We start from the raw sequence: 25,862 nt of genomic DNA on the forward strand, positions 1-25,862 counted from the left end.
TCAGCCCTGCGTGGCCTCTTCTGCTGCACAGGGGCTCGCCTTAGGGCCGGCCGTGTCCTGCCTGCTTGCCTCGGATGACCCTCTTCCCCAGATCCTCCCGCTGACTTCTCCAGGCCTTTCTGCTCATGTTTGCAAGATCCTGACAAGGAGACACCTTGCCTAAACATGCCATCAAAAGTGGTTCCTCCAACACCTCTCTCTCCTTCTCTCTCCCTCTCTCTCTCTCTCTCTCTCACACACACACACATACACACACACACACACATTAGGTTACACAACAACACTTGATGACTTCTTACTTTGTCTATCTGTTAATTTTCTGTCCTTTCCCCACCAGACAGTGCCTCTATCTTGATCACATGCACCTAGAACTTGAGCACACAGTAGGTGCTCAAGAAATAGTTTTAAATTAATTAGGCAACTAATAAACATCAAAGACCTTCTATATGTATTAGTTGAAATAATCTGAAATGTCATTAGATCTCATTACATAAAATCAGAAGCACCGGTGAGAAAATACTTCTCTCCTCAAGTTCATTACCTGGGTCTGACGGCTTTTGTCCAAAGAACTGTCATAGCCCCGCACCACTCACATAGGATTTTATGAATGGTTACGTAGCACAGAAAATGGAAATGAAAGGAAACGAAAGGGGGCACACGGAACGTGTGGTACAAACCTTTACTATCTCAAAAGGAAAGCGTTCGTGAAAAATACGATTGATTTTCGCTCCCCCTGAGAGCTCCAGGGTGTCAACTTGGTCCCCTGAGCCTTCGATCCTCTTCTCAAAGTCCACGGCAAACTGCTGGACCATCCTGTTATTGTGCGAGAGAAAGCGATGCAAGTTGAAGTGACCAGACTTTGTGCCGGTTGCTCTAAGTCACTGCATTCGTCCCTCAGAACCCATTTCCTGGGGTTCTTAATGGAACCTACTGGAAAAAGTAACACTGCACTCTGTGTGGCCCTCAAAAATGTCATTCTCTGAAAGGCACGTTATTGAGCTTGACTTTAGACATCTAATTAGAATGCATGTTCTAAAGAGCCGTGCCATTAGATGCATCTGTATGTTTAGTTTAGTTGAGGCCATGAAACGGCATTTGAAAATACTTAAGAATTAAAGTTAAGCGATGACGTTTTGTGCAGAAGAGTCCCACGAACCTCTGCTCCTGTGACATCACACTCCACGGCTCCAGCTGAGCCTGTCACACTCTGTGACCTACTCTCCCCAGCACCGGGGACCTCACTCTGCCAGAACAGCACACACCTGGGCCCGACCCTCTGTCTCTACAACTAGTCTAGCCTTGTTTCTCAATAAGTCCCCACAATTTGATAATAAAATGAAAACCTCTTAACACATCACCCAGATTCCCCACGGTCTGGCCCACACTTACTCCTTCCACACTCACCGTGATCACCAACCCCAAAGAAGCACTTGTCCACACCGACCGTGCCCTGCTACGTCCTTCCTGCACAGGACGTCCTTCCTACGTCCTTCCTGTACGTTCTTTCTGCCCCTTGCGTCTCTGCCTGGCTAATTTCTATCTGCCCTTCAAGACTCAATTCCAAGACTGGTTTTTCGAAGAGACATCCCATGATCCCAGGTCCTGACCACCACCTCTCCTCACTGCCACCCAGGTGAGAGCCCGTCCTCTGCTCCCTGCACATATTGGCAGCACAGCCCTTGGCAGAGCACGTCACTGTTGTCCGTCCACCAGGCTCTCTCCTAAGGGCAGCTCTATGCATATTATTTATTGTTTCCTGCTCAACATATGAGATGGACTCACTAAGTTCAATTAAGGAAGGAGTTACCTTCAGGTGGTTGGTAAAAAAATAAATAAATGAATAAACAAAGAAATACACTACAGGGAGAAAAATAAGTCCTGACATTTGTGATGACTAAGTTCGGAAACTCGAATTCTGATATACTGGAACTACTTTCAAATTCAAGATCGAATAGGAAAAAAAAAAGTCAAACTATCGAAAACCTGCCGCATTTTTTACTCATGTTCACCAAAATCATGGACAGATTAAAAGTAACTGTAAAATTATTAGACCAGAATATCTAGAATAAAATTGGATGTAGCTATATTCATGCATATGCTAATGTAAATCTAATTTTTAAACATCTGGAAGGGTATATATATATATATATATATATGTATATATATATACGTATATATATATATATATACGTGTGTGTATGTATATATATGCGTATATATATATAAATGTGTGTATATATATATATATATATATATACATATATATATATAACATATACTGGGAAATTTTAGAAAACTTACCTTCAGCCACTCTTCTCCCCATCCCTACCTGCAGCCACCTGGCCCACAGAACAAGCTGCACCAAATTCACACAGTTCTCCTGCCTTCCTCCCACCTGCCAAACTCCTCCCATCCTTTCGGGGCTCATTCAAGTACCACTTTCTCTGTGAACTCACACCCTTCCTTCACGTAGCTGCTTTTGCTTCCGCAGCTGGGCTCCCTTAACATGTATACTTACCAGAAACACCACATGTATCGGATTAGTTTCTTATAAGTTTGTTTCCTCTGCTGTACTGTGGCCTCTTCTTGAGGCCAAAAGTCGTGTTCATTGTTGAATCCCCAGTAGATAGCACAGAGCCAGACACCAAGTAGAATATACAGAAATGAGAGGAAGGCAGGCAGAAAGGGAGGAAGAAAAAAGGTAAGGAGGGAGAAAGGGAGAGAGGGAGGGAGGGAGGAAAGGAGGGAGAGAGGGAGAGAAGAAGGGAAGAGGGAGGGAGGGAGGGAGAAAGGGAGGGAGGGAGGAAAGGAGGAAGAAAGGAAGGAGGGAGGAAGAGGCTGAATCGGCCATCTACAAGGGAAGCTATGGAAAATTCTATAATCGGAGTCCAATGGAGTCACAGAAGCAAGACCCAGTCTTTGCAAGGAGAATACTTTTGATTGGATGTTAAATGATGACCTGGGGCCTAAACAGAAATAGCTTTCCTCTCTCTATAACTGGAAGAGTTTCATAGGAGCTTAACCAAAACCAAGAATAAAAAAGAAAAGATAAATGAGGAAAAGGGTTGAATCCAAGAAAAAAATTACTTCCTCTGCGTGATTTTATAATTTAAGTGGGATAAGATGAAGCATTTTTAATGTTATGGACATAATTTGAGCAGCTAAATATCTCCCCACAAAGAAAAAAAATATAGTATGCATTCGAAACACAAAATGAAAGGTATTTTGATTGCAAACTACAGAAAGAGGCCATAACAGGTGGCAAGCACCATCTTTAGAGATGAACTTCAGATGTCTTGAAATGCAAGCTGGGTGGGATTGAGGGTGGGGGTGGGGGGCTCTTCTGGTTGAGAGAGACCTGAAGAAAGTTCCAGCACAGGGATGAAGGGACAGATGGGGCTGGGAGGGGCTTAAAGAAGAAATAGGAATAAAATACATAAGGAGCTGGTGATTCTCTAATAACTCTGCTATCTGCTATCCTACTCCAAGAGCCCTCGGGGTAAGTCTAGTAACCCAAGGAAAAGGTGGGAAGATCATGAAGGAGTAAAAAGATACTTGGTGGCTTTCATGTTTATGTTTTTAAAAGGCTAAATTAAAATCATTACCAAAAAGGAAACAAGAAATTTAAATGCAGCCCTATAATCAGTACTTTTCTATTGAATCCTTGGTTCTCACTCCACTGAAAAATTCACACAGACATCACATAAAATGACTGAAATAAAAAGATAATAAATACACGTGACATAGAGAGAATACAGATGACATTTTCAACAGGAGCTCTGCCCACTGCTAAATGCTGAGGGCAAAACCCCTACTGAGTTATCACTATTCGTTTTACATCATACTGAGTACATTTATCAAAACACAATAAAAGTGGGCGTGGACGGGCAATTGGTTAAATTGATAGTAACAGAATAAGATCAACAATTATTTTTCACAAAACCAGAAAGATTCGAGGCACATGGTATAACACACACAAAGCCTCACATACTTTTACTTGCCTCTTCTCTTAAACCTAGAAATCAACATAATAAACAGACTACGGCAAAAGCAAAGGGAAGAAAGGAGTGTAAAGAACAAGGAGGGGGGAGGCACTCACTGTAGCAGCGCTTTGGTCTTCCTGGTAGGGTCTTCGGGCTTGAAGTTCTTGAAGCCTTCTACTTCGTGTTCTATGGAGAGCAACTGTCCCTGTAGTTTGTTCCTGAAGTTTGGCAGGGTATCTCGAATGTGGTTGGTGAGTTGCTAAATAAAACACAACAAAACAAAACCATCCCTGCGTCTAACGGATTGAAGGCTAGCTCACAAGACAAGAATCGGCCTTCTCTGTCTTCTAATCACTCAGAACTTTGGAGATCATTAGAGACTGACTGTGGAGGTAGGGAGGGGAGAGGAAGCGCCAACGCTGTCCTCCGCTGCTCTAGGTCATGCTCCAAGTGCCTGCAATTAGAGTTGACTCCCCGTGAAAACGCCATCACCTCCCCGTGAAAACACAGCTAGTGGGACTAATGAGGATACATGAATGTATCACATCGCCCACCTCATCAAAAGAAAACTTAGGTTAGAACGTGGAGAAATAAAGGCAGTGGAGAGTTAGGGGGGCTGCTGATGTTCTCAGGACCACGTAGCCTCCCACCCTGGTGGGGTTCAGAGGTACCTGTCAGCTGTTAACTTCCTCTCCATTCCACAGCTCAGGGAGCTGTTTCCTCTGGCCTCCACCTCTAGACCCCAGTCCAACTGTGGTGGGGCGCAGGCTCACGCCTTCAACGGGGTGCATGTAAAAGTGTCTGCAAACCTGTGTACCCCAATTCACTGTTCACTGTAAATCAGGATGCATTTCTGCTTTGAGCACTGTTCTTTCAGTAATATTAAAGTGGACTCTATTCACGGAGAATGGTAACTGTGGGTCTAAATATTTATATTCGTTTTTAAAATTCCTCCCGTTTAAGCTGAACGTCTTATTTTGGGAAAAAGTGAGTATCAAAATAAGAAATATGAATTCTAATAGTCACATATTTCATAATTGTTCATCTTGCTTGAAAACAAAAACAACCCATTTTTACCTGATTAAGGACCTTCTGCAGGTGTGGGGTCCCCAGCCGGTCAGCAATATGTCTGTAAGCCGGGTGTGAGAGAAAGAATTTCCTTTCTGCCAACATGGCCGCCTTAATGTCCTTCTTCCCATCTATGTCCTTCTGGCTTCTGTTGACCACCCCTATGTAACCTGAAACAAAACACACACCTATGGAGTTTGGGACACTTTTGCTGCTTATTCTGGGGAGATACCAAGGTTCTCAAAGAGGCTGAATAAGAAAGGCAAAATTATGTTTAGGGGGTAAGAAATGGGTCCGTTTACAACCATCAATTTGAGGCATCAGTATTTAATAAAGGCTGGCTGATTGCCTACAGACAATTTTTAACACTGACACAATCATGTATTTCGCCCTTAAAAGCTCTGGGCAATTTAATAGAGTATGTCTCTTCGCTGTATGGTCATACAGCAGGCAAGTAAGTCAGACTTAGGACAGTACATATTTATGCACTCCATGATGACTATAGCATCCATGCAAACCCCTTACTTCTTATTCCTGTTCTTTAAAAGAATAGTTTTCCCACTGGATCATTTTTAATACATGATTTGGGAATATTGTGTCATTCCATCAGAAGCGTAGCTGATCATAAACCCGTTGCTCACAACTGCGGTGACATTAAACGCCAGCCCCCAGTGGTCTCCCAGTTGTTTCTCTGCCACATCATCAAAGGAAGTCCTGTACGGGACACAGTACGTTACCCCTGCGAAGAGGCAGCAGCCTGTTCTCCAGGATGTCCCTGGCATCCGTTCCTTCATCCATAAGGTCCAGTTTGGTGATGACCCCAATGGTTCTTAGACCTGCATCACAAGCAAAGCCAGCACTGCGCAATTTGAAGACAGCTAACAAGTTTTACAGATACACATGCCTCAATGCTAAATGCAGGGCAGTCATATTCCTGCTCCTTTTCCTGTTCCTCTCTGTTTGACTTCATTTCCTAATCCACTCCTAACCCCAGTCTGGTCAATTTCAATGGCATGCGGCAGAGAGTTGCGAAATCACCCATCCATAAGATAACCTTTGATTCATGAGAGAAAAAATAAACAGCTGTATCACCAAAATACTCTAAAATTTATGAGTTTATTTTTGTACCATGCATACATGAAAATTATATGTTTAAATTTTCCTCCCAGGTACTGCACACAACGTGGATGCTTTAAGCTATTGATGCATTACATTATTTAAAAACATAAACAAATGGGCTACGCCTGGACCAATGATGAGAGTCTGAGCACTGAGGTCAAAAATAAAAAGAAGAAAATTGGGTATAGGATAGCGTCATAATTATCAATAAACCTGCAAATCTCACAGTGTTGACTGTTCCTTAGAAAAGGAAATATGACTTTATGGAAAAAAGGCTGGACTAGGAATTCTGAGGCTTGGACTCTAGTCTCAAGGCAAGTCACTTAACTACTTAACTCTCTGGCTGTCAGTTTGCCTCATCTGTGAAATAGAGTCTATTGCAAGGTTCTTTTTATTTATACAATAATGTAAAAACCTAGACATTTTATGTAGTATTAAAATATCAGATACATTCATTGTATTTGTCCCTTGCTTCCATCATTGGATAAAATGGACAATATTTACCCAGTGATTCATATTTTTAAGTGCATTTCTTTGGACTTCCAATTAAACATAGTTAATCAAACACAAGCCTTTATCTTGTACCTGAAACCATTCTAAAATAAGAATGGTTAATATTTATTAACTCAACTATGGTTTTAAGTAATTTACATGTCTTAAATCATTACATCCTTAAAAGTAGTCCAACTACTTAACTACCTTTTTTTTTAATGAGCAAACTAAGGCAGAGAGAGATTAAATAACTTTCTCAAGGTCATACAGGGGAGTGGGCCCGAGCAGTCTGGTTCCAGAATAGTCCGTGCTTTTAATCAATGCACTGCTTCTCACAGTAAAAGAATTAGTACCGTGCTTCCCCGACAATGAGACCTAGCTGGACAATCAGCTCTAATGCGTCTTTTGGAGCAAAAATTAATATAAGACCCGGTCTTATTTTACTATAATATAAGACTGGGTCTATAATATAATACAATATAATAATATAATACCAGGTCTTATGTTAATTTTTGCTCCAAAAGACGCATTAGAACTGGCTAGGTCTTATTTTGGGGGACGCATTAGATTGTCCGGCTAGGTCTTATTTTGGGGGAATAATGATGATAATAATAATAACAATAATAATAATAATAATAAGGCTTAAACCAAGAAAGTCAAAGAAAATGAGAGAGAAACAGAAAAAACCTGAAACTTGAAACCCAGCAATATGACTGCTCACTAACTTAGGCCAGAGAAAGAAGACAACTGCATCCAAGAAAACCAACAAGAGGGGAACCCAGAGGCTAGGTAATTTCTATTAGGTCATCTCAGAAAGGTTCAAAACCTAGGGGACCAATAGCTCTGAACATTATGGACAGTGGTGGTGGCAGCTGAGGCTGAAAATAGAAGCATAAATGAAAGCAGTTGGATTTCCATGGATACCATAGCTAGGGGCTGCCCTGGTCCATCCCAGCAGGAGAGGGCAGGTTCACTCTCTGGAAAGATTGAACTAGAGAAAACTCTGAATTCACAGGCACCCAGCCCAGTTCTGGTGGGGGGAGGGGGGGCTCAAATACTTAAAAAGCGGTGATTAAGTAAAATTCTATATACTGAATGGCAGGGCCGCCCCTCCCCAGTCCAATTCCCTAACTTGACTGCTAGAAAGAGTTGGCTGGCAGGCTTTAAGCCCCCAAGCAAGACATGGGAACAATGACTGGGGGAAATTAACCATGCAGAGAGGAAAACATTGACGTTCAGAGGAACCCAAATCAAACCAGCCCAATAAATCATCCTACTGTGAAGTTTACCCCTCAATACACAAAGCACTCCCACACACAGCTTCCAATCACCTGACAGTAGTCTGTTTTTAAGTATGAATGGACAGCTCTCTAATATGAGAGCAAAACCGATACACATTATAAACCAGAACTTGGAGGAAACAAAGATAATACAAAATACGGACGAAAACTTTACTATTTTTATTAACATCCTCAAAGAGAAAGGAGAGGTCATTGCATTCATGGAACAAAAACAGAACGTCATCAAAAAAAAAAAAAGGAAAGAAAAGAAAAAAACATTCAAACAAACGAAAAGAATGCTCAATAGTCAACAATATAAGAGCGGAAATAGAAATGTTAGTACGTAAAATGGTTAGAACACAAAGTTAAAAACCCAGACATCAAAAGAAAAAGAAGTGAAAAATAGGAAAGGAAAAACTTTTTTAAAACTGGGAAAAGACGCAGAAGATCTAACTTCTGAATAACTGACGTTCCCGTAAGATCAAAAAAAAGAGCTGGCGGTGGGGGCATACTTTTCAAGCAAATGTCCTGTAAGTGAAAGATGAATTCATGGGTTAAATGAACTCATCAAGTACCCAACAAAATATGAAACACACACACACAATATATGATTTCAAAACACTGGGAACAAATAAAATATCCTAAAAAGCTCCCAGAGAAGTTTAGAAAAAAAAGTCATAGAAAAGGTTTGGAAATCACTATAGTAAGCATCCGTCTTCCCAGCAACAAATTGGAAACTAAAAACCAAAAGAGCAATGATTTCAAAAATCTGAGGGAAAAAGAATTTATAACCTAGAATTCTAAACTATGGGTAAAAGTGACAGGAAAAAAAAAATTCTCAAACCTGAACAATCTCAAAATATTTTACCTCCCTTTCTCCTTTTTCAGAGGGAAACTATTAAATAATGTGTTCCACCACACCTGGGGGCAAACTAACAAAGAAAACCGGAGGTCCAGGAAAGAGGAACTCCAATATAACGAAGAAAAGAAGGGAATTTGCAGAATGTGGATCCAAGAAAGAGGCCAGGAGCGCAATCGATACCCATGGGAATGAGAGGACACAGATTCCTGAAGAGATGTCTTCTCCTACCAAGGAAAAAAAAAAAATGAAAGTGATAGAATACTTACTACCTGATATTTTTGACAGTATTAAGAGATTTAGACTTCTGTAGGCGAGGATGAGAATGCATTAATGACAAATATATAGAAGACTAAACGAACGAAAAGAGAGACAACTATCAGCATCATGGCAACACAACGTAATTTATCACACGGCACAGCTGTGAACAACACTTTCATATCATAAATGTTTGTTTAGAAAAATACGACGGTATAATTATATTAGTAGAATGGGGAGGGTAAGTCTATACTCGTATGTGTATAAGTATTAGGTTGGGGCAAAAGTAATTGCGGTTTAAAAGGTTAAAAAAATTGCAAAACCAACAATTACTTTCACACCAACCTAACATATGTGGGTGTGGGAGAGGGGTAGAAGACAGCTAAATCTTCTCCACAGTAGAAAGTCAAAAGGGAATACCTAAAAATAAAAAAAATCAAGTAATACTAGTATAACAAAATTACATAGAAATATGGAGGTAAATCCAAAAAAAGAAAAGAAAAGGATGAAAGTGTTCAAAGTCATCCTGAAAATCAGTAATCTAGAGTCGGGAGGAGGAAGCAAAGGACTGATAGTTTGTATTAAAAGCCTTTGGGAGTGATGTTTTTTGTGATTTTTTTAAAAGCTATGTATATGTGTAACTAATAAAAATAAAAGTTGAATTTTAAAAGTATTTTCTTTACCACTCCCTTATTTCTGAGAAGGCATAGGACTCTTTGCTTAGCTGTGTGCCAGAAGTGGCACAGGAGACAATTTTCTGTTTCACATTTAGTTACACAAATAGGCAGCTTAAAATAATCAGTGAACTCCTACAAAGAGACCTACAAGGACAGATCTCAAAAAGCCACGGCCAGAAGAGTCTCCAAAGGCAGAATGTGTTAAAAGCACCTCACTGGGAATCTAACGACTCAGGTAAAAATTATAACAGAGACCATTTATTGAGCCCTGATAATCAACCCGCCTCACTGAGGACTGGAAATGACTCTGTGAGGTAGGTACTGTCATTTTCTCAGGGACACAGATGAAGGAAGTGAGTGTTGGAGAGGAAAAGGACGCTGGTGTGAAGGCCCACAGCTTAGGTAAGGTGTGAAATCCAGGCAACCTAATTCCATTCGTAATCACTTTTTTCTGCCTCCCACTTCTTAGCGAGATTCTCCAAATGATTCGCTGTGTTCTATGGCAAGTTCCTTGTCTCATCTGGGCCTGTTTCTCTGCAGAACTAAAAGCTTAACTAGATGTCCCTTTCAAGTCTAGCATTCTGGGAAGGAGAACAATTTCCAGATTTAGAAGGTTATGTACAGTCCTAAGAAAAGAGGAACTAAAATTCTTGCGCTCCCACTAAAAGGAAACTGAAAATAATACACGAAGAGCTAATAAAGACTGTGTGATATTAGGTTTCAATCATGTTCCTCTTCAGTAAGAAACAACCACAATGATGAGTGCTGAGGCAGTCCGGTGAAGACCTTGACAAGCCCCACAAGGCACATGAAACACCCGATTCTTCTGCAGCACAGAGGCTCAGAGCACTGCCCCCAGGATCAGGCTGGTGGGGTTCCAACTCCACATGTGCCCCTTCACTAGCTCTGAGATGTCCTCAGCAGGTATAACCCCAGTGGGGTTACCACACATCACCGCTTACATGTGATGCCTGGAACAATTATTAGCAGCATCCCTTTAACTTTGAAAGACTTTCCGTTTGAAGAACAAGCTATATGTTCACTCTAACTCATCAGTCACATTTTGAAAACCCATGTTTTAAAATTAAGTAAGAGCCCTTCCGGTTTCTGGTCTAGCAGATAAGGTGCTTGGGAGTTGCCACTGTGTCCTAACAACAAGTAAAAATTGGCACACACCGAAAAATCAGTAACCCCTCTTACGTCCATCAGAGAAGTGGGGTGACAAACCGTTCTCCCCACCCCCCTCCAAATTTGGAGAGACAGACAGATGTGCACAGAGAATCACAACCCAGAAGCAGAAAACCCCACAGGGGCATTGCCTGGGTAGGAAAATCCCGTAATTGATGAATTGCTGGAAGTTCAGTGTGGACAGTGTGGAAGTGAAAAAATCCGGGGGGACCCAGTCATGGGAGGTACCCACACTTTCATTAGTTGTTCCTCCAAGGAGCTCGACTAGGTTCTCACAGTGATTATCTAAGAAAAATACCCTGATGCCTCCTGCAGGGGGAGAAAACAAACAACCTGATTTTTTAAAAATGGCTGAAAGACTTGAACAGACACCGCACCGAAGGAGATATACAGATGGCAAGTATGGATGTGGAAAGCTGCTCCACATCATGCCATCAGGGAATTGCAAATTAAAACAATGGTGAGGTACCATCATGTGGCCTATTAGAATGGCCAAAAGCGAGACACTGACAACCCCAAGCTTTGACAAGAACGTGGAGCAACAGGAATTCGCACTCATCGCTGGTGGGAATGCAGAATGAGGCAGCCACTTTGGAAGACAGCTTGGCGGTTTCTTACAAAACTATCCATACTCTTATGTGATCCAGTAATAGCTCTCTTTGGTAATTACTCGAAGGAGCTGAAAACATGCCCTCACAAAAACCTGCACATGGCTGTTTAGAGCGGCTCTGCTGATAGTTGCCAAAGCTTGCAAGCAACCAAGATGCCCCTTATTTATCCACTAAGTGAGTGGATAAATAAACAGGAATATCCACACAATGGAACATTATCCAGTGCTAAAAGGAAATGAGCTATGAAGCCATGAGAAGACAGGGAGGAACCTTAGATGCTTATTACTAAGGGAAAACGATTAATACCTAATGAAAAGGCTACTGAGTATAGGGTTCCAACTATATGACATTCTGGGAAAGGCAAAACTATGGAAACAATAAAAACATTAGTGGTTGCCAGAGGTTAGGCAGGAATGAAAAGTAGAACACAACGGATGTTTAAGGCAGTGAAACTATTCAGTACGATATTACAAGGGTGGGTACTTGTCATTATACATTTGTCAAAACCCAAAGAATGTCCAACACCGAGAGTGACCCTAATGTAAGCTGTGGACTCTGAGTGATAATGACGTGTCAGTGTAGGTCCATCGATTGTAACAAATGTGCCTTCTGGTGGGAATGCTGACAGTGAGGGAGGTTGGGGTGGGGGGACGGTGGGCAGGACATATACAGGAACTGTCTGTACTTTCCACTCAATTATTCTGTGAACCTAAAATTGCTCTAAAAAATAAAGTCTATTAATTAAAGACAATTAAACAATATAACCCATTTCAAGTACTTGGTACATAAAAACCACTCAATCGATGAAAGTTGTGATCTCCCCAGCTCTGTTTCTCACCATGTCTCCCAAGCTACTCCAATCCTAAGCTCCAGTCACACCCAACCAGTCAGTTTTCCAAGGGACCACGCATTCGCACCTCTTCACTTCCTAACGCTATCCCTCTGAACCCAAATAGCCTTTCTTACTCTTCTTTCCTTGGTCAACTCCTACCGGTCCATCAAAACACTTTTCAGGCATGTCCTGCTGGTCCTCGATCTGGCTCCCACAGGTGGCTCCCACAGGTGCCTTTTCTCTGTACCCTCAAAGCTCCCTGTGTGCACTGCAATCAGGTTCATACGTGGCGCTAGTTATTTGCTTTATTTTTCTATCTCACCTACTGACCATGATCTAATCAAGAATAAGAACCACATGTTATCTCTATATTCCAAACAATTTATATAGATACCAAACACAGAGTGGGAACTGAATAATTGTTTATTTATTAAGTGGATAAATGAATAAAAAAATAAGTATATTCATTCTTCTTGGGTTCAGACAAGAATTGAAATACAAATTTCAGAAAAGAAATATGCTACAAGTCCACCATCTTACTTAGGTTTGCTGTCAGCACAGTGATTTTCCTATAAGAACACTGCCATTCCTTCCGTTTATGTATGCAGCTAAATTATAAGTAGTGTGTTGTTTCATCTCATTAAGAAATGGGACCAAACGTAGCCAGTAACCACATTAGCAGTTTCCAGAAAAGCAATCTGGAACACTGTGGACACTAAAATAACAGCAAGGGGGAAAAAAAATCAATGAAAAGTTAGCATAAACATGTATACAGCAAAATTAAAACCAGACGTAGGAAATTAGATGTCCTTCAGTTAATGCATTTTGTTGTTGTTGCTTTTTTGTTTTCGGTTTTGGTGGGATTTGGGGAAGGGGGGTTGTTGAAGTAAATGTTGTTCTTTCTATTTTGGCAAAGATTATGGAATATTTTATTTCTGCAAGCAATCAGTGATGGGGATAGTTTCATATGTGTGTGTGTGTGTTTTTTTTCCTATAAGTTTTCCAGAAACATTCTTTTCCGGTTACTTCCAACAATTCTGAACAGCACAGTTTCATTTTCAAAATCACCAGGTAATATTACTGCATGTGATACCAGGTAAAATATGAAGTAACAGGAAACGTCAGAATTTCTGTTGCTATGGTAGCGAGGACTCTGTCTTGCTCACGGACATATGCCCAGAGTCTAGCAAAGTACTTGAAAGATTTACTATTTGTGGAAGGAAGGGAGAGGAAAAAGAGAAGATAAAGAGACAGAAAAAAAAAGGAAAAGAAAAGGAAAGAAGATGAAGGAGGAAGAATTACTTCAAAGGTAAGAAAATTGAGGTATACAGTGTTTCTTGCACTGAGAATTTGTACTCCAAAATAGACTAAGGCAGGAAGAATGAAAAAAAAAAAAAAAAGAATCCACATAAACTTAAATCTCTCTGCTTTTTGTCCACCTAAGTCCATTTTCTTCTTCCTTGGCACACAGCTTAACTGCATTTCCAAATCTCCCTTATATTCAAGTTACAATCTCCCTTATAATCTTCCTGTGATTGAGTTCTAGCCAGTGGAATGTAAGCAGAAGTGAGATGTGTCACTTCTAGGCTTGGTGTATATGACTTGCCACATGTGCTCCTGCCTGCTCCTTTGTTTTCTACTTGCTGAATCTAACCTTAATAAGTCCCTAAGGGTGATGAATGGAAGTATCCGGGTATCTGGATGACGTCATAGAGAAAAAAATACCACACGACCCTGACACTCCATCCGGGATGGACATATCTCCTGTTAGTATCATTACATGTTTCAGTCTACTTATGACTGTGTAATAGGATAAACAGTTATACTATTGGAAGAAAAGAGTTGCCATCATGAAAGCCTGGCTTAGCAAGGTTAGGAAACAAGGAAACAAATACTGCAAGTTGGAAAGATGAAGATTCATATTATGCACTAGCTGTATATTTTGCAAACCTGCCTCATCTGATAACTTTTAAGGCAGGCTAAGTACCTTATTAAAAGAAAGAAGCTGTTGGAAAGAGCCAGAATGTTAATTTGTCTCGATTGTTCCTTTAAGAAAGATGAGTTCACACAAGAAATTTATCAGTTTGCAAGCAGAAATAGAAAGGATTAGAAAGAATTTTGGGTCCTTTAATGGTTAAAAAATTCAATTTTTCTTGTAACTCAAACAATACAAGAATAGGTTGAAAAGGCTCTGAGCAGTCATGGTCCAGTAAGCATTTTCAGTTAAGCAAAGGAGCTCAATGTTTTCTGCTGCTAGCTATGAAAGAATAACAGAGTTCAGAAATATCTTTCTGTTGTAAACTACTATAAAACTGATCAATGAAACAATTGTTTTCATACATAAAACAATAGGTTGCAGGACTGTGATACCTGAGAGAAAAGAAAGTAAGCCATACAGTGACCCAATTTCTGCTTGGAGGCAATTTCTAGACTACAGGGCAGGGAGGAAAAATCCAAAAAGATCCCAGCGGTCCTGCTTAGTTGAGGAGACACAGATTGGATTTCAAGGAGACAAAGACAGCTAGGATTTACAGGACACTGTACCAGATAAAAGGGAATTAGGAATAGGAAGCACTCTAGAAATACGCACGGGCGCCCCCTTGAGTCTTTGAACGTATGCATGCCTCAGGTAAAACTCCATATGGCTGAGCAAGAATGACTTCCAGATAGCTCTAAACCAAACAATTCCTAGAGCTCATACAGGGCTGGGAATTATTTCATTCCCACCAGCTACAGTGGAGAGACATTGCTGAATTGGAGACACCAGAAAGGGCAAACCTCAGTAAAGGTTACTGCAGACCCACCCCTTAAAACCTAAAAATGAGCTTCAGAAAATCAAATTGATCTGCAAGTAATGTAACTACTTGCTGAAACAAAGCCCAAAGCCCAACACATTTTTTAAAAAATACAATAATACTCAAGTCTTAACGAAGTCAAATTCAAAATATCCAGCATTCAAACAAAAATCACTAGATATACAAAGAAGGAAAAGGTGACAACCATGAGGGCGGAGGGTGGGAATCAGTCAATAGACCCTAGAAAAAATGGAATTCACAGATGACATTAAAATAGCTATTATAAATATGCACAAAATGTTAAGATACAAAAGAAAATGTAAAGACAATGAGTAAATAAAAGAGTGATAGTTGAAAAAAATATAGGTGATTTTATATCACAGATCCAGGAACTTGAAGAACACCAACCACCCACAGAAAACCACACCGAAGCACACCGTAGTTAAATTTCTGAATACCAGCAATAAAAGAAAATCATAAAAACGGAGGGGAAAAATAAGACATACAAAGATAAAAATAATTATAGACTTCTAATCAGAAAATATTAAAATGCAACATCTTTAAGGCGCTGGAAAATAAAAAGAAATGTCACCTAAAATTTGATACCAGTAAAGAAAATATGTTTCAGAAAGAAAGGCAAAATGATGACTTTTCCAGACAAACAGAAGATCAGATAATTTGTTGCCAGAAGACCTGCACTACCAGAAATGGTAAAGGACGTTTTTCAAGATGGAAACTCAAATCTACACAAGAGATAAAAATCTCTGGAAATGGTAAATATATGGGTAAAGCAGGATAGTTCTTTCTCATTTTTAATATCTATAAAAGACTATCGACTATTTAAGAGAAAAATAAGGACCATAAATTCTGGGTGTCATTGAAAACATCTGTAGAGGACATAACATGTGTTTATATGTAGAAAGGTTTATAACACATGTAAAAGACAAATAGCAAGATGACAGACTTAAATCCAACTATAACGATAATTATACTGAATGTAAATGGTCGAAATACCACAATTAAAAGGTGGAGAGTGAAATTTGGATTAAACAGCAAAGTGAAATTATGTGCTAAACCACAAGAAACACACTTTACATATAAAGACATAAATAGATTAAGAATATGAGAAAGATATACAATGAAAACACTAACCAAATGAGAGCTGGAGTGGCTATTTTAATACCAAATGTAATAGATCTTAGAGCAAGAAATATTATTAGGAATAAACAGAGAGACATGTATAATGATACAGAGTTCGATTTATAAAGAGGATATAATAAGCTTAAATGCGTGAGCAACCTAATAACAGAGTCCCAACATATCTAAGCAAAAGTTGACAGAACTGACGGGAGAAATAGACAAATTCACAAATATAGTTGGAGACATGACATTTCTATCTCAGTAATTGAAAGAACAAGTAAATAGAAAAACCAAGAGATATACAAGGTTTAAACAACACTACCAACAAACTTGACCTAAAGGACATCTCTGGAACAAGCCACTCAACAACAGTAAAATATAGAGTCTTTCCATATGTACACTGCTCGTTTATCAAAATGGACCATATCTGGCGCCAAAAAACAAAATTCAATACCTTTATAAAAGGAAGAAAATCATACAGATATTAATATTAGAAAGTTCTCTGGAAAATGCCCCAAATGTTAGGAAATTAAACAACATAGTTCTAAAGTACCACGGGTCAAAAGGGAAATTTTAAAATGTTTTAAACTGAATAAAATAAAAGCACAAACATATAAAAATTTGTAACGGAGAGCTAATTAGCTTTATAACATTACTATTACCAAATAAGAAAGCTTTAAAACCAATTATCTAAGCTTCGATCATAAGAAGCTAGAAAGAGAATAGCAAAGTAAATCCAAACTAAGCAGAAGGAAGGAAAGAATAAAGTGGAAGTAAATGAAACAGAATACAGATAAACTCCATATCTATTACCAATTAAACCAAATGCCAATGCTTTGAAAAGGTCAAGAAAATTGTCCACTTGCTCTCTCTGACACACTACTCTGCAACTCTTGCCAGTGAAACAAAGCGAGAATAATTCAAATGCATGTGATTGTAAAGAAAAGGGTAAAACTGTTTTTATTCACAGACAGCAATCCTGTGTATGTAGACTATTTTAAGGAATCTGCCAAAGGCTACCAGAACTATTAAGTGAATTAACCGAGATCACAGAATATGAGGTCAAAACGCAAACACAAATTGCACACATCTATATACTGATAATAAAACATTGGGGGGAGAGGGGAAATGTTTAAATACTATTTACGATAGCATCCAAAAACATAATATACATGAGGATAAGCTTGATACAATATAGGTAAGACATGTATGCTGAAAACTATAGTATACCACGGAGAAGACCTAAATAAATGAAAAGACAAATACCATGTTCATTGACTGGGACAATCAAGACTGGTAAGTCAACTCTCTCCAGATCAGTCTATAGGTGCACTGTCCACAAGACCTCATTGAAATAATGGAAATGGACTATGCGTGAGCTTTCCAGTAGCGAAGCCATTAACCACATGTGGTTATTGAGTACTGGAAGTGAGGTGTGGCTGAGGAACTAATTTATTTTGTTTTATTTCATTTTAATTAATGTGAACTATAATTTTAATAGCCGCACATGGCTAATGGCTAGCACATTAGACATCATAAGTTACAGATTTAATGTAATTCCAAACAAAACCCCAGTGAGATTATTGTCAAAACTGACAAGCTAACTAAAAATGCAAATGAGAAGCCAAAGTACCACTATAACCAAAGCAATGAAGAAAAACATCTTGTACTATCTGATTTCAAGGCTTACTGTAAAGCTACAATAATTAAGACAGTGTGGTATTGGCATAGAGATAGACACACAGATCAATGGAACAGAATAGACCACACACACACACACACACACACACACACACACACACACACAATGGGTTTTGGACAAAGATGCCCATGTAATCCAATGGAGAAAGGATAGCATGCACAAAATAAATGGTGCAGAAACAATCGTACACACATATGGAAAATAATGAACTCTGACCCTCCCTGACTTCCTCCCATACCCCCCAAAACAGAATCACAGACCTAAATTTAAGGTTAAAACTACAAGATTTCTGAAAGAAAACAGGACAAAAACCCTCACAAACTTGGCTTAAGCAAAGACTTCTTAGAGAGGATTTAAAAAGAATATGGATCCTATTTTAAAAATTAATAAATTGCACACGATCAAAATTAAAAGTTGTTTTTTTTAAAAGATATGGTGAAAGAACACTTTTAATGCATTTGCCTTGCATAATATTTGCCTTGTATGACAAAACAATTTGTACCAGGATGTATATTTGTTTAGACTTCATAGCTGAATACCAAGGAAACAAACAACTTCAAATAGGCAAAAGATTTGAACAGACGCTTTACAAAAGAAAATTTATGAATGGCTCACAAGGATGTGAAATGATGCTTGGGATCAGCAGTCATCAGGGAAATGCAAAGCAACTCACAGATAATGACTACAATTAAAATAAAGTTAACGATACGAAGTGCTGGCAAGCACGTGGAGCAAAGGAAACACCGGGACGTTGCTGCTGGGAATAAAAATTACACAACCACTTTGGAGAAGAGCTTAGTGGTTTCTTAAAAATATCAAACACACACTTCCCCAGCAATTCCACTCTGAGGTATTTTCCCGAGTGAGATGGAAACCTATGAACACAGAAAACCTGTACGTGAATGTTTATGGCAGCTCTCTTTGTAATCACCCCAAATTGGAAAGACAAAAAAACAAAAACAAAAAAACCCTAAAGCTCCAACAACAGGTGACTGGATCGATAAAATGTGGCACATCCACACAGTGAAATATTTACCAATTTAAAAGAATGAACTACTGAGAAAGGCAAGAGCGTGAGCAACGCTCCAAAACGTTACACTGAGCAAAAGACACCAGGCACCAAGAGTACTCAGAGTATGAGTCTATTTTTTATGAAAATCTAGAAAAGACAAATCGAACTTAGAGTGACAAAACACAGACAAGGGGTTTCCTGGAGCCAGGAGTGGGGGCGGGGTGGGGCTGATTGGAAAGGAGCACAAGAAAACCTTGTAATGGGCTTGTTCTTTGTCTCGATTGCAGTGATAGTTGTGTGGGCGTGTGTCCAAAGTCCCAAACTTCATGTTAAAAATACGTACCTCCCTACGCAAACCTAACGTCTCAGGTAGCCTCACAGTAAGCACCATACGCTGAGAGAGAGGAACTGGGAGAAGGGTATTTATTGGTGAAAAGGAAACAAAGAAATAAAACATTTAAGGCCAACATCCAGGAAACAGCTTTGGGTGCAGTTACTTGTCCACAGAGTTGACTAGAAGCAGACAGTTCAGCTGCCTGAGTTGTTTTTTTTTTTTAAAGAAGCTGTAGCCCCAAAGAAACAAAAAGCCTGGCCTGAGAAAGCCTTGGATAGTTTGAGTGTTAAAACCACCTTTCTGGCCCCAAGTCTTTACAAGCAGGGAGCAGGTGTCCAAGCTGTGCGTAATCTCCTTCCATTCAGCTACGTCACACAGCAGGACGGACAAGGAAGAAAGTCTCTGGGAGAACAGTGGACGAGGGACAAAGGAGTTCCTCCCAGAAGGCACACTTAGGACTTAATTGGGCACCTCATTTCACTGGAAGGAGGGGGGACGCTCAGTGCCTGCCCAGGAGTCCTCGTGGCTGCGGGCCTGGGACTGTTATGAGTCCCTGCTCTTCCTTTCCTCGGGCAGGAGTTTCTATCACAGACAATAACTACTGATGCTCCCCACACAGCCCTCAGCAATCTTTCTGGAATCCTGAACAGACACCTCAGCCAGCCAGCCGACTGCTGACCACGGAATGTCCTGGTCCAGACCACCATCCAGGGACTCTGTCGGCACAGAAAAAAAAACCGGCTGGTGTTACTAACTAGGGACCAGTTAATAACACCAGAGCTCTCTCTTTGAAGGTCACCCGTCACTCCGAAACCGAATCCAAGCTCCTCTGGTCATCTGTCCTTTTCTGAACAGGAATTTCTCCTGCAACAAAAGTTTCCATTAAATCCATTGGCTCTGCTGGGACCTACCAAATCAGCAACATTATTTGCGTCATGTAGATCAACCGGGCACCATTATGAGAAACTGTGGTTTACACACACACACAACACACACACACACGTGCATAGGTAATACAACTGCTCTTTGAAAGAGCAGCTCTAGTTTTGTGCATCATGGAGGGGGATAAAGGTGACAACACATAGATTGTGCGAGGAGCCTTGTTGGCAACACTAAGAAAAGCCAGGCAAGAAGGGCGTGGAAAGCAAGGGTTAACTTGGCAGGGTGAGATTTCAGTTGAATAGCTCTATACTTCCTGAAACTGCTAAAACTATTGATTTTTTAAGTCTTTTATAACAGAGTTATAAGTTGTTCATGAAAAACAACTTTGCATGCCTGAAACTCAATAGCCACAAACCCACTTTTTAACCCATGAAACACAAAATTAATTTTGTGTAATACTTTCAAACTGCCGGGCACTTTCTAAGTACTTTGAAGATATTAATTCATTTAATTTCATACCAGTTTTATAAAGAAGGTATTGTAATTAACCTCATTTGACAGATGAGGAAACTGAGGCATGGAAAAAGAAACAAGTTTGCCCACAATCACACCGCTAGTAAGTGGTGGAATGAGGATTCAAACCCAGGCAGTTTGGCTCCAGAGTTCGTGCTATTAAACTCTAGGCTGTACTGGTTTAAAATGTAATTTTTATGTCCTATGCTTTTATTGATATAATTTCTTATTAAGGCAAAGTTTCTTTAAAATGTTTCTTGGTTATTTTAGCAGAACAGCTTGTACTTTCATTCCAGCAAGCTGCCCACTTCCTCCCCTTTCTGCTGTTCCGCCAATCCTTTCCACGGTGCCATCTGGAACCATCTTTATTGTCACCAAATTGCTCCAACACACTCATGCTCAGGTCTAAACAATAGCTCCCACTTCCTTGCCATCACTTAAACCCGGTTCTCTCCCTCACGCCTTTCGGGTGGGGATGGTATATTTTCCCAGGCTCCACAGAGCCGAGGCTGGAGGCAAAGAGAGTGAAAGGTAATGAAGTTTTCTTACTCCTCAGCGTGGCTGCAAACTGAAATCTTCACATAGAAACATTTCTTTGGAGCCTTACGTCACCTGGCTACAGCCTCCTTATGGCTGTCATCTATCAGATACCCAGACCCCCATCTTCAACACACACACACACACACACACACACACACACAAGAAGGATTCAGCGTCATGCTATTCCTCACTACCCTTAGTTCCTCCGTTATCTGAGCAGCTTCAGAACTGGACAACATACATATCCACTTCTCTTGAAGTGTTCAGTTTCTTGACCTCTTCTACTCAATGACTTTCACCTGCGTGCTATTTTAGCAATTTCTTCCCAGGACCACATCCTGGACACGTAGAACCTGGACCTGTTCCAGCTGTAAATCATAAACTCTAATACTCTGCTCTCTAACCACAAGCTCCTCTTCTTCCAATCCCTTTGCTCCCCTACTATGAATAATGCATGCTATTCTTCAGTTGCTTCCAGATCCCCATCCCTGAACCATCCCACTTCCCCCGAAACTTACAGATCCTTTCTGGCTTCACTTTCTCCCCTTCCTCCAAGGATTTCACAGTCCATCTTTCCAAGGATTATTTTTCCAATATCCTCAACTCTTTTGCCCACTTTGTCTTCCACCCAACAGATCCTTCAAAATTCTGAGTCAAAAGCAATCCAACTATTTGCCTCTCCAGCCCCCTCGCTACTGAGTGTTTCTGGGACTCACACAAGGCTGGAGCTTGGTGTACATGGGCTCTGGGCCCAATGGGGTCCTGTAGTGTGGCCCACCTTCTCCTTCTCCCTTTCCCACAGCGACTGCTGAAAATACCTTTCTCCTCAAATATCTTATACAACCCCCTTCTCTCCTACCCTCCTTTCCGCCCTCCCTTCCCCCAGTTTTTTCTTAGCAGATAGCCTTGCTTCCAACTTAGAAAAATCGACGTCAACAAGCAATAAACTTTTCATATGCCTCTCCAGACATCTACAAATTAAGCTCTATCTGCATGAACTTGCTTATTTCACTCTTGTCTCAGTGGAAGAAATAGTTCTCCTTCTACTCAAGGTACAGAACAAGCACTCAAGAAATGCTGGAAAGCACAGAGGAAAGAAAAGGAAAGAAAGGAAGAGGGAGGGAGAGAAGGAGGATGGGAGAGAGGGAAAGAGGGAGAGAAGAAGGAAGGGAGGGAGGGAGGGAGGGAAGGAGGGAGGGAGGGATGGAGGGAGGGAGGGAAGGAGGGAGGGAGGGAGGGTAGAGAAAGATTCTGAAGTCAGCCAGGGAGAATGAAAGTCTTACAGAAGTTCAGAAGAGTTTTGTTTGGGGTTTTTTAACGGTCATATGTTATAAGAATAAACTGCCCACAAAATAACTTTATGGACCTGGTTTGTAGAATATGTTTATACGGCAACTTTTAAAGAGCTACTACTATGCTAATGGTAATGTTACAAGCTCATGATCACATCAGAATTCAGGAGTAAGACATCATTGTGCACGTGACTATCAATAGTGTTTAAATGTATTTGAATGCTGAAAGAAGAAAGACACACGAACAAAATTGTTCTTTAATACTAAAGTCTTTTTAATTAAATATTTCCACCTTGAATAGCCATGCAACCCATTTATATATTAATATAATGAGAATTCCTGAGAAAAGATTCGTATCTCTAATTTGCCATTAAATTAAGAGAAAGAGAGAATGTGTCTTATTGCTTTCTTACGTAGTTTTTTAGACTTTCTCATAAATAGTTATTTCCTTCCCACATTCAACTTCCTATATTCAATTTCCACAAAGAACAACTCAGGGAAATTTTAGGCATGTTCAGGCAACGTCCTTATAGTGACCCCCAGTGGCAAAAGGGATGAACGTGTCAGTTTTAATAATCCACATTTAAATGAACTTACACACAGATAAAATCCTGATGACCATAACAAATTCCATTTTCATAGCATATTCACTTTTGGCAAAGTGCCTTCACACTTTTCTCTTTCATTCCTATTTTTAAAAAAGAATACACACCCACCCACACACATAGATTCATTCATACTCATGTTCTACATTTATTCTCTTTCATAGCAAAATTCACAATAAAGGTCATTTTATCTTTCCCAATAAGAATATCATACCAAAAAGTATATACTTTTATAAAAAAAGTTTTACTTGTAATGAGAACATTTAAGATCTACTTTATTAGCAACTAGAAAAGCTTTGGTTAAGCCTATGAGATGAATATTTTGGTCAGGTTTCCAATTCTAAGAGTCAACAACTCCTAGAATTGAATAAATTGAAAATGATGTATATATGACATATCTAAATCTAGATGTAATTTTAGGTATAATTCTAAGGCTCAACATACATTTTAAAAGCTCGAATGGAAGCTTTCCTCTAGACTTGGGCAAGGCTCTTTATCAACTTACAGATGAACTACTCTCTTTGTAAATGGGTTGATATCTAACATGAGATTTAACAGACCTACTTGAATTGCATATGCATGAAACTCTTAAAAGTCAAGTACATACAATGCAAAATAGCAACATAAATGTGGAATGTGCATCTGTAATTCCTAGACTTCGGAGTGTAATATTCTGGTGATGTATTCCACTCACCTCCTATGAAAATTCTTATTACACAGGATTACAAGGTCATGTGTCTCTGTGGCCCCTGCTTGCGTTAGAGCAGACATGTACATACTTAGTATTAGGTTGGTGCAAAAGCAATTGTGGTTTAAAAGGTTAAAAATAATTGGAAAAACCACAATTACTTTTGCACCAACCTAATAGATGCTTAATTTAAAAGAATGATTGATTGAACAGAGTTGATGTAAATTTTTCAAAGACTACAAACCTTTTGGTTTGAGCCTCTGTTCTTAGCATTTCCTCCATTTAAAAAAAAAAAAAGATCAATTGATTCTGAGTCTCACTCATGTTAAAAATAAGCTCCCCCAAAAAAATCCCTGAAGAAGTCAAAACATGGCTTCTATATGTTAAGTTATTTTCTTCTTAAAGTATAAGATATCGTCACACATATTAATGGATTCAATTACTATCAGATAGGATTTGGGCTCTCAATGCAATTATTTAACATCTATTAGCTTTTTTAATTTGGTCAAATATTTACGCTAAGAATTTCAAGGTAACATGGGAATTCCACTGGAACAGCTGCAGAGACAGATATACTGACTAGAAAATAGGTTTTCTCCATGGATAACTCTTATATTTGCATTTTATAAATATATGCATCATATTCTGAATGCTGGCTTAATGCCTGATGCTTGAAGCTTCTGCTCAGCTTAACAGCACCTCCAGCACGTCCATGACCAGACAGAAAAGTAGACGTCTGCTAGATATCGCCAAAGTCAGTGAATATCGGTTTACACCACCATGGACTTTAACTGTTTCCAGATTGAAAAGGGAGACCTGTCAAAAGCCAGAAGCTTGAGGAGGTGGGTTGTACACACCTCCATAAATAAAGAAAGGAGTCTGCCTCTAGCTTCGTGGTAAATTCACCGACTTCATCTCAAGAGAAAATGGTGGCCTCTTCCCAAAAAGAGGTCTAAGACTTCTCTTGGAGTGATTTTTATACTCCAGGAAGACCTCTGGTCATGCTAGAGTTAGAAATGAAATTCATTCACTGGGAAATAAATCACCATGAAAGGAATGTCCCGACACATTTGCCTCCATAGTGAGGCCTTTGAACAGCCCTGTTGTAGACGACAAGCTGGATGGGTAATGCTGAAATACTGCTGGCCCCGAAGATAAAAGGCACAGCGAGAGTCTTCACGGGTAATGAACTCATGCTCAAGTAATAAATCAATACTGCTGTTGGGACTGACTCCTCTGCTTTCTATACAGAAACCGTGAGTGTCACTTGACGATGAACTGCTCAGCTAAGGTATAGCAGTATGTATAAAACACACAGATGTTAGTGTCACTTCTAGTCACATTTAAAAGCAGTGTAAACGTGGTGTCTTTATTATAAGACCATTAGAACCTAGCAGCACAGGTGGATGCTACACCAGAATGAATAAACTCAATATGATAAAAGCTATCTCTCCACCAATCGATCTAACCAACTAACCCCATCTGTATCCATAGCCTTTGCTTTTCCTACTGTAAAAATGGAGAAACAATACAATCGTCTCCTACTCCCATGGGTTCCCTTCGTTATAGCCCCTGTCCCCTTAGTCAAGTATTTTTCTCGTCTATTTATCCAGGCTTTATCCTGCTTCTACATTTATCCCATCTCTGTCCTTCATCCCCAATTTTATCTGTCTTCTGGAACATCCTCATCCACACACAAACATGCTATAATAGCTCCCATCTTTCAGAAACATTCTCTTGATCTTACAGTACTAGTGTCCCATTTTTCTTTTTATCTCTATAGTGAAACTTGAAAGAGGGGTCTCTATTCTGTTTCCACTTCCTCACATCTAAGTCTCTTTTGAACCTTCTCTAGAAAGACTTTCCTACCAAACCCTTCTTATCGAGGTCACCAATGACTTTCATGTGCCAAATCCAAGGGTCAATCCTCTACCTTCATCTCCATGAGGTGATGAGAACATAATAGTATGATTTAGATACAAAGACTGGAGA

General features: G+C 39.8%; 1 protein-coding gene across 6 annotated transcripts in view; it reads right to left on the bottom strand.

The window, feature by feature from the left end:
* Nucleotides 1–25,862, bottom strand: part of DNM3 (dynamin 3) — a 397,977-nt gene that overhangs the window by 276,959 nt on the left and 95,156 nt on the right. For all 6 annotated transcript variants that reach the window (XM_081025373.1, XM_081025374.1, XM_081025371.1 and 3 more), the window contains exons 5-8: nt 5,789–5,887; nt 5,061–5,221; nt 4,100–4,242; nt 678–813 (exon numbers count right to left, since the gene is read on the bottom strand). In XM_081025373.1, coding sequence (XP_080881499.1) covers nt 678–813; nt 4,100–4,242; nt 5,061–5,221; nt 5,789–5,887 — 539 coding nt within the window. The remainder of the gene's footprint in view (nt 1–677; nt 814–4,099; nt 4,243–5,060; nt 5,222–5,788; nt 5,888–25,862) is intronic.

Source organism: Rhinolophus hipposideros, assembly GCF_964194185.1.
Source record: "Rhinolophus hipposideros genome assembly, chromosome: 19".
Lineage (NCBI taxonomy): Eukaryota > Metazoa > Chordata > Mammalia > Chiroptera > Rhinolophidae > Rhinolophus > Rhinolophus hipposideros.